The sequence below is a fragment of the Notolepis coatsorum genome (genome assembly GCF_963971535.1).
Source record: "Notolepis coatsorum genome assembly, chromosome: 2".
NCBI classification, from domain to species: domain Eukaryota; kingdom Metazoa; phylum Chordata; class Actinopteri; order Aulopiformes; family Paralepididae; genus Notolepis; species Notolepis coatsorum.
In genome coordinates this window covers 62,275,559-62,292,000 of record NC_140166.1, presented here as the reverse complement: position 1 = coordinate 62,292,000, position 16,442 = coordinate 62,275,559, and the positions used below count along the sequence as shown (strand labels likewise).

The following is a 16,442-nucleotide window of genomic DNA, read 5'->3' as shown; positions in this document are numbered from 1 at the left end:
ATCTCATGCCAGCCCCTGTCAATCATCTGACTTCTGGATTGACTTTTTTTATTTCTCTTATTTTTCGGGATTAATATATCCCATAAACCCGAACGTTATTTTTGCCATAAAACAGAAAGCAGTTAGTTTCTCTACCTTTCTGTGAACGTCTAGCAAAAAGCGGCGTTGCAATCTGATGAGAAATGGCAGATAAATTTACATTATAAGTAAAAAAGTTATTGTACTTACTAGGGATGTCCGATATTATCGGCCTACCGATATTATCGGCCGATATCGGCATTAAAATGTGATATCGGAAAATATCGGTATCGGTTTTAAAAAAAATTTTATTTTTATTTTTTTTTACATTTCTAGAACCTTTATTTACCCAGGCAAGCAAGTAAGAACTAATTATGATTTTATTTATTGTCAAAAGTATGCATAATGTTGTGTTAATTCCACAACAAGAGATATGTAATGTTAATTACCTGAAATTATTCCGTTTTTGGGGGGGGGGGGGGGGGGGGAACCCTGCATATATCGGTTGATATCGGTATCGGAAATTAAGAGTTGGACAATATCGGTATATCGGTATCGTTAAAAAAGCCAATATCGAGCATCCCTAGTGTTGTGAAGGATCAGATTAAACCGAATATATATATTTATTTATATATATATTTAAATAGTGTTTGTATATCGTTTGATATCCCCTGTATATTCCTTGTACAATATGCACTGAATGTCCCTTTAGTCTACTAAACAGCCCATAATAGTTTCATTCTACCATTGGACGAGAACCTGGCGCCAGGTTGCCATACCCCTAGGTTCAAGTTCAATCGTGCCGCCCAACATGTCGTGGCAAGCCCCGGTTCCGCGCAGGAATATGTCTGGCGAAATACGAATGGTACTATTTGTTCATAGCGCATATATATATGGCGCAAGTAAAGTAGAACTTTCCTTTTAGTCCAGTTCTTTACCCTCCAACAGAGTGACAGACGCGAAGCCTCACCCACGACGCACGTGTGGTGTAGTAAGGCCTACTTGGCCTCAGAATAGGCATTGAGATATCGTGCGGATTAATAGTTGAATAGTCATAGTTTGGCACTATACCGTCGAGTTGGACGTATTCTATTAAGCTAATAATAGTCTATTTATGTATGGTGCATCGTTCGGTTAGAGTTATAAAGTTATCAGTACCCCCATCGTTCCTGACGTTATCTGGACGCTTAACCAGGCTGGGCAGACCCCTAGTGGTGCTTGCATCCGAGGAGCTCCGGGCCAGGGCGACTGGACCTGTATATTGGATTACTCTACCCGGACGACGGCGAGCCTTCCACGGCTTGGATTATGCTTTGGGTGCTTTGATTATTCCATGGATAACGGCCAACACTGCGGAGTGTTGGAACTACCCCCCGGAGAGGACTCCAGGTGAGACGGCGCTCTACACCAGTGAGGTCGCCTCACGTCTCTCCGTTGTGGACCGGCAGCTACCGTCCACCAGAGGGTCCAGCTGTATTCGTCTGCGGACCGAGGTTCTGTGGGCACCGTGTTCAAGACTTTGAATTCTCCCAAGAAACCGTCGGCCAGATGGGATACCGCCAGCGGCTTCTCTAACCCCCCCCTCCTACTGTCTTACAACCAGCGGGACCCCCCCCCTCCCTTAGTGTATCCAGCTATAATCATTTAAGTACCATCGCTATAGTTTCCTAAATATCCAGGTTGTATACTTACTCCCTGCGTAACCAGAGATTGGACATTCAATGTTGATTTACCTACGAATACTCATTTGCCATACAAGTGCATATTTCAAATCATAAGTGTAAACAAGTGAACGTTGTATATACCTTTTGCTATATTAAATATTCGATTTGTACATTTGTGTGGATTCGTTTCATCAGGTGGGAAAGTGTTCATCATACTTATATCATGTACTGGATGGCCAGAAGTTAAAGTACAAGAGGTAGTGGTATTAAATATCATATCTAACAATACAGTCAAGGAATTGTACCCCTCAGTTACAATTGGTCCTTCGAGCCGGATGGTAACTAGTGTAATATTAATATAGTGTTATTAATATTGAAATGGCCTATGATGAACACTCCACGAAACGGTCCTCCTAACCTAGAACGCCCGCGGCGCAGATGACAGACACCTCAGTACTTAGAGGCTTACACTGTCAGTCAACTACCTAGCCTTCGACAAACGGTAAACGCGGTAAAAGTAGAAAGTAAAATTATGTCTGACCTTAACGACCAGGTTTCCCCAACCACAGAGGCCCTAGTAGGTCCTAATGTAACTGACCAAGCTCACGGTGGGGACCAAGAGGGAGCGGACATGCCTTTACCCCCCGCCACTACCCAAGAAGTAGTCCCCGACCAGCACCGGGAGGAAGACAACCCTACAGAGAGAGAACTCTGCACGGAAGAAGAGGAGGAGAGCGCCGAGGAAATAGAGCTCCAGGACTCCCCAACGAGTACCCCCAGGAGCGGCTCACGCAGGAGCGGCTCACCTCCACAACCGCCTTCCCCCAGCGAAGCGGAGAGGATGCTACAACAGGCGTTCCTCGTCAGCCTGACAGCCTCTACCAAACACGATCGACTTCAGGGTGAACGCGACCGTCTCCAAGCACAACAACGGAGCGAAGAAGAGCGCACACGCCTGGAGATGAGACGCCTTCAGACAGAAGAGAATATGGCAAGAGACCGGGCCGACGCCCAGCGCGCCGCTGCCGGTGCCCAAAGAGAAGCAGATCTCACCAAGCGCGAAGTCGAGCGCGACAAGTTACAAGCGCAGCTAATGGAGCAGCTGATCCGCAAGGCAACACCCTCTCCCTCCGCCAGGGGTTCAAGGAACTCGTCGAGACAACAGTCAAGGGCAGCGTCTCCTCAACGAGCAAGCGACCCTGAACTTGACCAACAGACCGAGCCTAGACCCCCCGCAGACCCCCTTCCCAGACCGGTTCAAGCGAGACCCAGCTACAAGGAAGGAGCGGCATACACTGCGGAGAAGCTAAATAAACGATTACAGGATCTGGAAGATCTGATAGAGGAAGAAGAGGGAGAGGAGGAGAACCAAGCCCGACGACAGCACAGTACTCCACCGGACCAGGAGGTCCAGTACAGTCCAGGCTATACCCCCGCGGCGCTGCGCTACAGACCCCCGACTCTATTCACGGGTGAGCACGACGCACGACCAGCCCCGAGGAATACCACCTGGACCAGCGGGCCATGGTACCCTGTCAGTACCAGCCCACAGCGAGGCGCAAGAGGGGACTCGCCCAGGAGGTCTCTCCCCCAACCCTCGCCGATGTATCAGCCATCCACGGCGTCATACATTGCCACGCCGTCATTTCCAGACTTCGCCTATGAGAGTCGAGCACAGTACACGGAGCTCCGGATGTGCTTAGAGACAATGATGGTGGATGTCGCTGATGAACGCCACAAGTATGCAATATTACTGAAGCACCTGAAAGTACCGCGAGCACACAATATAGCGCTAGCCTATGCCACCTCTTCGACACCATACACAGCGGCCCTTGCAGCGCTGGACCAGAGATATGGACGTATATGGGATTACGTAATCCAAGAGATAAGGCATATTGACCGCCTACCCCCAGCCACAGACAATCGCTCATTAGACGACCTGTCAATCAAAGTGCAGTCCCTGGTAGGGATGCTGGGAGCGCAACGGGAAAAGGGCATGCATGAGCTATACGCCAACTCTAACGTCGAGAGGATTTTGGAGAAGCTGCCACCCGCAAGACAGGAGCGTTTTTGGCGGCAGAGAGACTACCGGGATCCCAACGGCCCCGAGCCATCCCTCCTTGATCTAGCCGACTTCCTGGCGAGAGAAGTCAGCAGCTTACGACTGGATACATTCGGGCGGAGCACGCTAAGCTCCAGAGAGGGACCCAGGAGAATAAATGATGGAAGAAGATCGGTGACTGTCATGCACCAATCAGAGTCAGTACCGAGCAGTAAGAGTCACAGCACCCCCTCGAGAAAAGAGAAGTGGAAGATAGCGTGTCCCTACTGTGAGAAAGAACACTGGCTGTCACAATGTGACCTATTCACAAAGATGAATGCAGAAGAAGTGAGTCAATGGATAAAGTCCAACAGGCGCTGTTACCGATGTGCGCGGCCACACATGGCAGCCGAATGCCGCCTAAAGAAAAGGTGCAGTCGGTGCGATGGAGCCCATCTAGATATACTACACGACAGTAACAGAAGACAGCCTCCACCTGCACCATCGCGCGGCACCAAGGCAAGTGTCATGTACATTGACCCCGCCAGCAGCAGCGGCGCCCAAGTGCTCTTAAAGGTAGTCCGTGTGACATTGAGCTACCAAGATAAAGTCATGGACACTTACGCCGTCCTTGATGACGGGTCAGAGAAGACCCTTCTGCTCGCGTCCGCTGCGGCCCAGCTGGGACTGCGGGGGAGCAAGAACGAAATGACGATTCGGACAATAAGAAGAGATTTAAAGACGATAAAGGGCGAGAATGTCTCCTTCACTATCGCAGCAAACGGGCAGCCAGAGCGACGGTACAAGATTACAAATGCTTTCACCAGCCAAGAAATAGGACTATCGCAGTACACCTACCCTGTCGCCAAGTTGATGGATAAATATGTGCACCTGCGCCAATTACCTATCCCGCTCATAGACGGCGCTACCCCGACCCTGCTGATAGGCTCCGACCATGCAGAACTCATAGTCCCGATTGACCGGGTCCATACAGGACCCCGAGGCTGTCCTGCAGCAGTCGAGACCCGCCTAGGGTGGACCCTACAAGGCCCCCTCGCTAAATCTCTCAACCGAACAGCAGCCACTAGCTGCCTCCACTCCAGAACGACAGAAGAAGACACCACTCTCCTGCAGCATGTCGAGAGGCTATGGACACTAGAGACAATGCCCTTTAAGAACGAAAAGAAAGATATTCGCTCTAAAGAAGACATTTACGCCATCAACCTACTCGAGCAGGGGACAAAGAGAGTCACAGTCGGCGGAGTGATGAGATACGCAACTCCACTCCTGAGGCGAGAGGGAATGCCCACCTTTCACGCAAAGAAAGACGCCACGGAGCGCTATCTATTGAACACGGAGCGGCGCCTAGCCAAAGACCCCGCTCAAGAGAGTGTGTACCGCGCTGAGATTGAGAAGCTAATCACAGCGGGACACGTAACAAAGATTGACATTAAAGAGGCCGATCAGACGACCGAATCATGGTACGTGCCGCATCACAAGGTCCATCACAACGGCAAGGATCGCATTGTGTTTAACTGCAGCTACCAGATCGGATCCCAAAATCTGAATAAAGAGCTCTTGCCCGGCCCCACACTCGGCCCCTCCCTACTAGGCGTGCTACTGCGCTTCCGCCAGGACTAGGTGGCTATCAGCGGGGATATCAAAGGGATGTTCTTGCAGGTGAGACTAGTAGAGGAGGACAAGCCCCTGCTGCGGTTCCTATGGAGAGAGAGGATCGGAGATGAGAACCCAGCCATCTACCAGTGGGAAGTACTCCCCTTCGGAACCACATGCAGCCCATGCTGTGCTACATTTGCACTACAGAAACACGTCGCAGAGGACCCAGCAGCAGATGAAGAGGTCCAACACAGTGTGAAGAACAGTTTCTACGTGGACAACTGTTTACAAAGCGTTTCGACTCAAGAAGAAGCCGAGGCTCTCCTAATCAAGTTACGCGCCTCCCTGATCAAAGGCGGCTTTGATCTCAGGCAGTGGGCCAGCAGTGACCCGCACGTATTGCGCAGCCTCTCCCCCGCGGACAAGGCTGCCAGCAGCGAGACCTGGATGGCGACCATCCCAGGAGAAGCCCAAGAAATGACACTAGGACTAGTCTGGCGCTTCAAAACAGACTCGCTCCACTATAGACACAAACCCTTGGCTCCAGAGCAGGGAAGGTCGACGGCGATACCGACCACCAGACGGAGTGTGTACAGAACACTCGCCAGACAATATGACCCGTTGGGATGTATTCTACCTTACACCACCAGGGCAAAGATGATTGTACGAGCACTATGGGACAAGGACCAGGGCTGGGACGACCCAATACCCGCACACCTTGCCTCAACATGGAGAGAGTGGGAGACGGAACTCCGCTCACTCCCAGGCGTCAATATACGCCGCAGCTACTTCCCATCCACAGTGAGGCCAGAGACATGCGAGATTGATCTACACGTCTTCAGCGACGCCTCCGAAGTAGCCTATGGATCGGTGGCCTACTTGCGTGCCCAAGAGAAGGGAGGAAAGATACACACTGCTTTCATCCTGGCCCGCTCAAGAATAGCCCCACGAAAGCAACAATCTATCCCACGTCTAGAGCTCTGCGCAGCCCTAGCAGGAGCGCATCTAGCCACGTTAATCCAACGTGAACTCACCATTCCGGTGCACAGAACAATCTTGTGGTCAGATTCCACGACAGTACTCACATGGATCAAGTCTGATTCATGCAGATACAAAGTCTTCGTGGGAGTCAGAGTCACCGAGATTCAAGAGCTAACAGAAGCAGCGAGCTGGCGGTATGTGGACACCAAACACAACCCAGCTGACGTCATCACCCGGGGAATGTCTCTGGATGACCTAACCCGTCGCAACATCTACAGTGACGGACCAGAATTCCTCAAGCTCCCGGAAGGAGAGTGGCCTACGCCCACCCCACGGGAAGCAAGTAACGAGGAGGCTGAGAACAAGAAACCTATGTTCTGTGGATTGAGCACAGTCGCCTCCACAGACCCCAACATAGATGACTGCATTACCCTAGCGAGTGCGCAGCAAAGAACATTCCTACGGCACCACCCAGAGATTCAGTCCACCACTGACATGTCAGCAGCTGACTACGAAGAAGCAGAACTTCTTCTACTACAACGAGCCCAGAGAGACTCGTTCCCCGATGAGCTAGACTGTCTACAGGGAGGAAACCCCGTCCCATCAGACAGCAGACTGCTCCACCTGGCACCAGAGAGTGACGCCCATAATCTCATCAGAGTGGGTGGTCGCCTGCGGAGAGCCCCCGATCTACCGGATGATATTAAGTACCCGATCGTCTTGAACAGCCGACACAAGGTCACAGATCTGATCATAAAGAAATACGACGAGGATGTACACCACGCAGGAGCAGAGAGAGTCTTCGCGGAGATCAGACGTCGTTATTGGATACTGCAAGGCAGAGAAGCAGTACGGCGCTTCCAGCGAACCTGTCTAGACTGCCGTAAGTGGCGCGCGCAGCCCAGCATACCACGGATGGCTGACTTACCCCCCTGTCGCCTCCGAATCGGCGACAAGCCATTCCACTCCACAGGCATGGACTGCTTTGGCCCGTTGTATATAAAGAGAGGAAGAGGCACCGAGAAGCGGTGGGGTATTGTATTCAAATGCATGACCACCAGAGCGATACATATCGAGCTCCTTCCGACCATGAGCACAGACTCATTCCTTATGGCCTTCCGAAGATTCACATCACGGAAAGGAAAACCGTCTACATTGTTGTCTGACCACGGGACAAACTTCAAAGGCGGAGAAAGAGAGCTGAGAGAGAGCTTCCAAGCTATGGGCCCAGAACTTAAGACCCACCTCGCTCCATCCCAGATTGACTTCCAGTTTAATCCCCCGAACGCACCCCACTTCGGTGGAACCTGGGAACGAGAAGTACGTTCTATAAAGACAGCCCTGTACGCCGTGCTTGGGGCCCAGACTGTGGCGGAGGAAGTCCTAATGACAGTCCTCACGGAGATCGAGGGAGTATTGAACTCAAAGCCCCTCGGTTACGTCTCCAGTGATGTAGCAGATGTCGACCCAGTCACCCCCAACACACTCCTAATGGGGCGGCTGGACCCCGCGCTACCCCAGACAATGTACAGGCCTGAAGAAGCGAACGGCCGAAGAATGTGGAGGTACAGTCAAGTACTAGCTGACAAGTTTTGGAGCAGCTTCCTACTCCACTACCTACCGTCTCTACAGACCCGCCAGAAGTGGGTAAAAGAGAGAGACAATTTGACAGAAGGAACAGTCGTCATGATTATTGACCAGTCACTACCCAGAGCTATGTGGCCGGCTGGCCGCGTAAGCAAAGTGATCACCGGTGCCGATGGCAAGGTCCGAGCAGCTGAAGTACTCGTCCAAGGGCGCACTTACACACGTCCCGTGGCGAGGCTCATAGAACTGCCCCGACTCCCAGATACTATCGATGATGACCATGACCCCATGACTTTGTGAGTTGACTGACCCTTACAGCGGACCTTGAGTGGTAGACAGTGCGGTTAATCTGTCTCTGCTTAGCTAATTAGGTGGGACTAATTAGGGGGCGGCTGTTGTGAAGGATCAGATTAAACCGAATATATATATTTATTTATATATATATTTAAATAGTGTTTGTATATCGTTTGATATCCCCTGTATATTCCTTGTACAATATGCACTGAATGTCCCTTTAGTCTACTAAACAGCCCATAATAGTTTCATTCTACCATTGGACGAGAACCTGGCGCCAGGTTGCCATACCCCTAGGTTCAAGTTCAATCGTGCCGCCCAACATGTCGTGGCAAGCCCCGGTTCCGCGCAGGAATATGTCTGGCGAAATACGAATGGTACTATTTGTTCATAGCGCATATATATATGGCGCAAGTAAAGTAGAACTTTCCTTTTAGTCCAGTTCTTTACCCTCCAACAGAGTGACAGACGCGAAGCCTCACCCACGACGCACGTGTGGTGTAGTAAGGCCTACTTGGCCTCAGAATAGGCATTGAGATATCGTGCGGATTAATAGTTGAATAGTCATAGTTTGGCACTATACCGTCGAGTTGGACGTATTCTATTAAGCTAATAATAGTCTATTTATGTATGGTGCATCGTTCGGTTAGAGTTATAAAGTTATCAGTACCCCCATCGTTCCTGACGTTATCTGGACGCTTAACCAGGCTGGGCAGACCCCTAGTGGTGCTTGCATCCGAGGAGCTCCGGGCCAGGGCGACTGGACCTGTATATTGGATTACTCTACCCGGACGACGGCGAGCCTTCCACGGCTTGGATTATGCTTTGGGTGCTTTGATTATTCCATGGATAACGGCCAACACTGCGGAGTGTTGGAACTACCCCCCGGAGAGGACTCCAGGTGAGACGGCGCTCTACACCAGTGAGGTCGCCTCACGTCTCTCCGTTGTGGACCGGCAGCTACCGTCCACCAGAGGGTCCAGCTGTATTCGTCTGCGGACCGAGGTTCTGTGGGCACCGTGTTCAAGACTTTGAATTCTCCCAAGAAACCGTCGGCCAGATGGGATACCGCCAGCGGCTTCTCTACCCCCCCCCCTCCTACTGTCTTACAACCAGCGGGACCCCCCCCCTCCCTTAGTGTATCCAGCTATAATCATTTAAGTACCATCGCTATAGTTTCCTAAATATCCAGGTTGTATACTTACTCCCTGCGTAACCAGAGATTGGACATTCAATGTTGATTTACCTACGAATACTCATTTGCCATACAAGTGCATATTTCAAATCATAAGTGTAAACAAGTGAACGTTGTATATACCTTTTGCTATATTAAATATTCGATTTGTACATTTGTGTGGATTCGTTTCATCAGGTGGGAAAGTGTTCATCATACTTATATCATGTACTGGATGGCCAGAAGTTAAAGTACAAGAGGTAGTGGTATTAAATATCATATCTAACAATACAGTCAGGGAATTGTACCCCTCAGTTACACCTAGTACTTACAGTAGATTTTATTCACGGTTTGTGAATCACGCCTGGTGATACTAAATCCAGATTGAACTCTGCCATTATAAAGGGGACTGTGACGCCGGGGTCCATTTTCGCTCCCCTCCAAAAATGGCGTAGTTGGAATAAAAGGTGTTGATGTTGCTTTTATTGCCCAGCCTTCCAAGGTGCAGAGGTGACATTCATAACAGTGACATAATCAAAATAACAAAACTACTAGATACTACCTGGTCTATCAGATGCGCTCCAGAATAACGTCATATTGATAGACGACACTATTTTTACTATATAACTTCCCTCAGTTACCTACTGTACACTGTAACCTTTTATCTGGTGAAGCCCGACACAGAGACAAACAGACTAACAAACACTCACGGCGCTTCCCTCAGTCACCTTCACTGTAACTGATGCAGGGAAAGCAACCACTTCCTTGGGCACGCAGCCCTCATGAACACCTGGACTCCTCCCCCTCCACAGGTGCCACGCAGGCAGCCCTCATGAACACCTGGACTCCTCCCCCTCCACAGGTGCCACGCAGCCCTCATGAACACCTGGACTCCTCCCCCTCCACAGGTGCCACACAGCCCTCATGAACACCTGGACTCCTCCCCCTCCACAGGTGCCACGCAGCCCTCATGAACACCTGGACTCCTCCCCCTCCACAGGTGCCACACAGCCCTCATGAACACCTGGACTCCTCCCCCTCCACAGGTGCCACACAGCCCTCATGAACACCTGGACTCCTCCCCCTCCACAGGTGCCACGCAGCCCTCATGAACACCTGGACTCCTCCCCCTCCACAGGTGCCACGCAGGCAGCCCTCATGAACACCTGGACTCCTCCCCCTCCACAGGTGCCACGCAGCCCTCATGAACACCTGGACTCCTCCCCCTCCACAGGTGCCACGCAGCCCTCATGAACACCTGGACTCCTCCCCCTCCACAGGTGCCACGCACGCAGCCCTCATGAACACCTGGACTCCTCCCCCTCCACAGGTGCCACACAGCCCTCATGAACACCTGGACTCCTCCCCCTCCACAGGTGCCACGCAGCCCTCATGAACACCTGGACTCCTCCCCCTCCACAGGTGCCACACAGCCCTCACGAACACCTGGACTCCTCCCCCTCCACAGGTGCCACGCAGCCCTCATGAACACCTGGACTCCTCCCCCTCCACAGGTGCCACACAGCCCTCGTGAACACCTGGACTCCTCCCCCTCCACAGGTGCCACACAGCCCTCACGAACACCTGGACTCCTCCCCCTCCACAGGTGCCACAGAGCCCTCATGAACACCTGGACTCCTCCCCCTCCACAGGTGCCACACAGCCCTCATGAACACCTGGACTCCTCCCCCTACACAGGGGGATATAACAAGACTAAACAGGTGCTACAGATCAATTAATTAAGCCGTTTCCCAACAGATAAATATATGTATGATAAGATTAATGAATGTATGTATGTTTGATAATGTATATGAATGTATATATGATAATGAGTGAATGTATGTATGTATGTATGTATGTATAATAAGATGAATGTATGTATGTTTGATAATGTATATGAAGGTATGTATGATATGTCTGAAGGTATGTGATAAAATATTAAATGAATGATGGGGTGGGTGGGGGGGGGTTGCAGTTCTCAGTGCAATCTGATCCAGTCTCCAATCTTATCTCAGTGCAATGATGAATGTTTCAAATTGCATGTGTCCGGATGGCAGAATTCAGTACTGTATATACAAAATCTCCTGTTTAATCATCTTCCCTTTATTAATTTGCTTCGATTTTTTGTACACGTGATCTCAAGAAGGTACTGAATGAGCACAATTTTTCATGTCTGGTAAATTTGAGCATGGTGTTATTCACCATCAAAGATGAAAACAACGTCCATATTTAAGCTCTACTCTGGAACCATGTCATTTCCTGTTTTTTTTGGTGTTCCTTCCGAGGATTTACATCTACAAAAAGCACAACTGATCTGTATCGGTTATTCCTCCCTTTTAGCAAGACGTCTCATTCTTATGAACTGGAAAAACGAACATCCTCCCTCATTTGGCAGGTGGATTTGCGATGTAATGTACCATCTAAAAGTTGAAAAGATAAAATATACTCTGCAGGGAACAAGTGGAAAATTTGACGTGGTGTGGCAACCCTTTATCTCCTATGTGGAACAATTGACTACATCTCTCACCTCCTGAAACAAGGACACTGTATAGGAACGACTCTGTAACATGAAGTGCTCTGAGAACTTTTTATTTGACTTTTTTTTATAAAAGAAATATCTTAATTTTTTTTAATTATTATTATTATTATTTCTTTCTATATATTTTTTGGTGTCTTGTTCAGTTTTTTTATTATTATTATTTTTTCTGTTTTGTTTATACGTGTATGTATGTCACGTTCGTAGTGTCTACTGTAATGTCTAAAAAAAACTGTAATAAAAATATCAAATATAAAAAGAAAAGATGAAAACATTTAATAAAATAAAAATAAGATTTATATTCTCCTTTGGTTGATTACAATTGACTCAAGCCTAGTAACAGACAATATTTCTGACACTGGGAATACATTCCCAGAGATCCATAGATGTCCCTAGAATCAGATACCAAGAACATGCAAATGGACCTTGTAGAAGTTTCAAGTTTCAAGTTCAAGTTTCAAGTTTCTTTATTAGTTGTCATACAAAAATACAGAATACTTTTATATGAAATGCTTTTTCTGTTTTGCTCCTGAGAGTGTGCTAGATAAAAAATAGATAAAGAATAAGCAGGTTGGGGTCAGAGGTCAGAGTTAGGAGCAGGTTGGGGTCAGAGGTCAGAGTTAGGAGCAGGTTGGGGTCAGAGGTCAGAGTTAGGGTAAAACAGAGTCCATTCTCTTTGGATCAAATAACAAACTCAGCAAGGCCAACGGCTTCTCTGTTACAGTATTGTATTGAGCCGTACTGTATTGTACCCGTTCTGCAATCTGTTAACACTTTGACTGCCGGGAACCGTCTTTAGACGTCTTTGCTGGCCATGCTAAAGTTGCCGGAGGACGCGTTACGTCGTCCTTATATCAATATTTCAAAAATCTGCGATCGGATTCATATGTCCCCTCCGCTGGCCTGAGATCCACCAGCAGGACCCACTGAGCTCTCTGGCGGTTCAGGAGCGCCATCTGGTGGCCGATCGGCGCAATCGCCAAACAGGATGTGGCATAGAGGTTGTCCTAGACGTCCGTAGTACTTCCGGGCGCTCGCTATAGGTCATGGGACTCTGGCTCGTCACGCTACATGGTGATCGATTGGCAATAACTCGATAAACAACATGATTTGGACGTATATACCATTATACAAGCTGGAGATGGACCGGGTAAAAATATATCCCATAATGATAAGATTTCTACTCTACGATGATCGCCCAACGGCGCGCGGAGACTGGGGTGAGTTTCAGCGTGTAACATTACCGTCTTCGATACTAACTGCTATTATCAACATTTGACCCACATTAGATGATTGGTATAACGCTGCCCACGGAATTATAAACGCCCCCTCGCCCATCCGGTCAACATCAGATGACGTGTAGTAACTTCTAGAAGTACGTCTAGTTGGAATTTTTTATATCGCGCTGATTGCCATCAAACTGTATTTCATCATCAATATAATGCATTTGGGGCTATATATCACGTTCTGGAGAAAGCTGCAGAAAGAGATGAAAACATACTTATACATTAGACCATACTTTACTATGAATATGTGAATGAAAAAGTTTAACGTTGCTACACAATGAACAATACATATAGGACTTTGAATGGGCCCTAATAATGGCAATGTAGCAATAGAATTTAAAAAGTTATAGCCCCGCAAAGAAGGGGACTTTCTCCATAGACAAATAGCGCTGGCAATCTATGGTATATCATGAATTTAACCTTAGGCAGCCAAAGTGTTAATAAAGCAATGCATAACACTCTGCGCCATTGGAGCGCCTTTCAATGCATAACACTCTGCGCCATTGGAGCGCCTTTCAATGCATAACACTCTGCACCATCGGCGCGCCTTTCAATGCATAACACTCTGCACCATTGGAGCGCCTTTCAATGCATAACACACTGCACCATCGGCGCGCCTTTCAATGCATAACACACTGCGCCATCGGCGCGCCTTTCAATGCACTTAACCTGCTCAGCGGGGCTGCAGTCAGAGTACTACTACATAATACCACCAGCCACACACTGGTGTCTGTTAGTTCCACCAGTCCTTTGGCAGGTAATCAAACTTTGTTCAGTCTTTTCTGTTCTTAAAAACTCTGGCGACTAATTCAGTACATTAAACAGGGCGTTGACATCCTTAACGGAGTATGAGTTGATGATGCTCAGCTATAGTCTCACCTGATAGGCCACCATGTTGAGGAAGTGGCTGTAGGCTCCGCTGTGGCTCCGCCCCCGGCTAGCCGACGACATGGTGCTTCTGGTCCCACCGGCCGCTACATCGCTCCCACCACCTCCAACATGAAGAAGTTCTGTCAGAACCGCCTCATGGTGGTGGTAACCCTCCCTAACCCAGCCCCAGCCCCAGGTCCTCGCCTCAGTGTCACCAAACTGTCTGGTAAAAAAAAGTCCAGCCCCAGGTCCTGGAGCTGTGGAACCTCGTCGTCTCAGTCAACCTGGTCCCACTAGAGCAGCCCATACAGCACAGAGTCCCGGCGACTTTTAGAACCTTCGGGGGAGAAGAATTTGTATCCCGGCTGCTTTGGCTCCGATTTGTGTCGGCGCTGCCAGAAAGCAGGGAGAAGTGGAGGAGAATGGAGCCCTTCCCCCAGCTTGCCTGCTTCACCAGCCAGATTAGGCCATGTAGTGAGGGAGGAGGGGAGGGGAGGGGAGGATGACAGGGGCCATGGTGCCGCCCCATCTGTCCCTCTCCTCCCCTTTGGCATCAAAGGGATTTAAAACAGAAAGGAATTATCAAGCAGACAAACACTGACCATCACTGTTACTAAACATTCTAGAAACACTGACCACTGTTACTAAACATTCTAGAAACACTGACCACTGTTACTAAACATTCTAGAAACACTGACCACTACTGCTAGTAAATCTAAGAGGAACATACATTCAAACATGGGAGCTGCCCAGTACAACCACAGTCTGACACTGTTGACCACTAGGAGCTGCCCAGTACAACCAGTCTGACACTGTTGACCGCTAGGAGCTGCCCAGTACAACCACAGTCTGACACTGTTGACCACTAGGAGCTGCCCAGTACAACCACAGTCTGACACTGTTGACCACTAGGAGCTGCCCAGTACAACCAGTCTGACACTGTTGACCACTAGGAGCTGCCCAGTACAACCACAGTCTGACACTGTTGACCACTAGGAGCTGCCCAGTACAACCACAGTCTGACACTGTTGACCACTAGGAGCTGCCCAGTACAATTACAGTCTGACACTGTTGACCACTAGGAGCTGCCCAGTACAACCACAGTCTGACACTGTTGACCACTAGGAGCTGCCCAGTACAACCACAGTCTGACACTGTTGACCACTAGAAGCTGCCCAGTACAACCACAGTCTGACTGTTGACCACTAGGAGCTGCCCACTACAACCAGTCTGACACTGTTGACCGCTAGGAGCTGCCCAGTACAACCACAGTCTGACACTGTTGACCACTAGGAGCTGCCCAGTACAACCAGTCTGACACTGTTGACCGCTAGGAGCTGCCCAGTACAACCACAGTCTGACACTGTTGACCACTAGGAGCTGCCCAGTACAACCAGTCTGACACTGTTGACCACTAGGAGCTGCCCAGTACAACCAGTCTGACACTGTTGACCACTAGGTGCTGCCCAGTACAACCACAGTCTGACACTGTTGACCACTAGGAGCTGCCCAGTACAACCACAGTCTGACACTGTTGACCGCTAGGAGCTGCCCAGTACAACCACAGTCTGACACTGTTGACCACTAGGAGCTGCCCAGTACAACCAGTCTGACACTGTTGACCACTAGGAGCTGCCCAGTACAACCAGTCTGACACTGTTGACCACTAGGAGCTGCCCAGTACAACCACAGTCTGACACTGTTGACCACTAGGAGCTGCCCAGTACAACCACAGTCTGACACTGTTGACCACTAGGAGCTGCCCAGTACAACCACAGTCTGACACTGTTGACCACTAGGAGCTGCCCAGTACAACCACAGTCTGACACTGTTGATCACTAGATGACATGACAAAACAATGAAACTTCCCTATTATCTCTGCTCCTTGATGGTGGTTTTAAATAAGATCTTCTTTAAAACTGTAATGAATGACAGAAAACCCTGAAACTGGAGCATTTCATTCCTTAATTACTTCCTTTGTATTTCTAATGGTTTGTTTCTTGTTATTTGTTTGGTCATCTATGTCTAAGCTGTACTTGTCTGTCCACTGTGTTTGTATGTCAATTGTTAACAGGCCTCTCTTGAAAAACAGATCTTGATCTCAATAAGAAAATTGTATAAATAAAATAAAAATACAATGGAAACGATGTGTGTGTGTGTGTGTAGTGTATGTGTTTGTGTGGTGTGTGTGTGTGGGGGGGGGGGGTGTATGTGTATGTGGTGTGTGTGTGGTGTGTGCGTGGTGTATGTGGTGTGTGTGTGTGGTGTGTATGTGGTGTGTGTGTTGTGTGTGTGTACGTGTTGTGTGTGTACGTGTTGTGTGTGTGTGTATGTGTTGTGTGTGTATTGTGTGTGTTGTGTGTGTGTGTGTGTT

General features: G+C 49.1%; 1 protein-coding gene across 1 annotated transcript in view; it reads right to left on the bottom strand.

Annotated features, from left to right (window-relative positions):
- serinc4 (serine incorporator 4) overlaps nucleotides 1-14,154 on the bottom strand; it is a gene marked incomplete at its 3' end in the record, with an annotated part of 93,571 nt that extends 79,417 nt beyond the window's left edge. Inside the window, exon 1 of the mRNA XM_084308184.1 lies at nucleotides 14,078-14,154. Within this exon, the coding sequence (XP_084164310.1) occupies nucleotides 14,078-14,149 (72 nt within the window). The 5' untranslated portion in view covers nucleotides 14,150-14,154. The remainder of the gene's footprint in view (nucleotides 1-14,077) is intronic.
- Nucleotides 14,155-16,442: the final 2,288 nt, after the last annotated feature.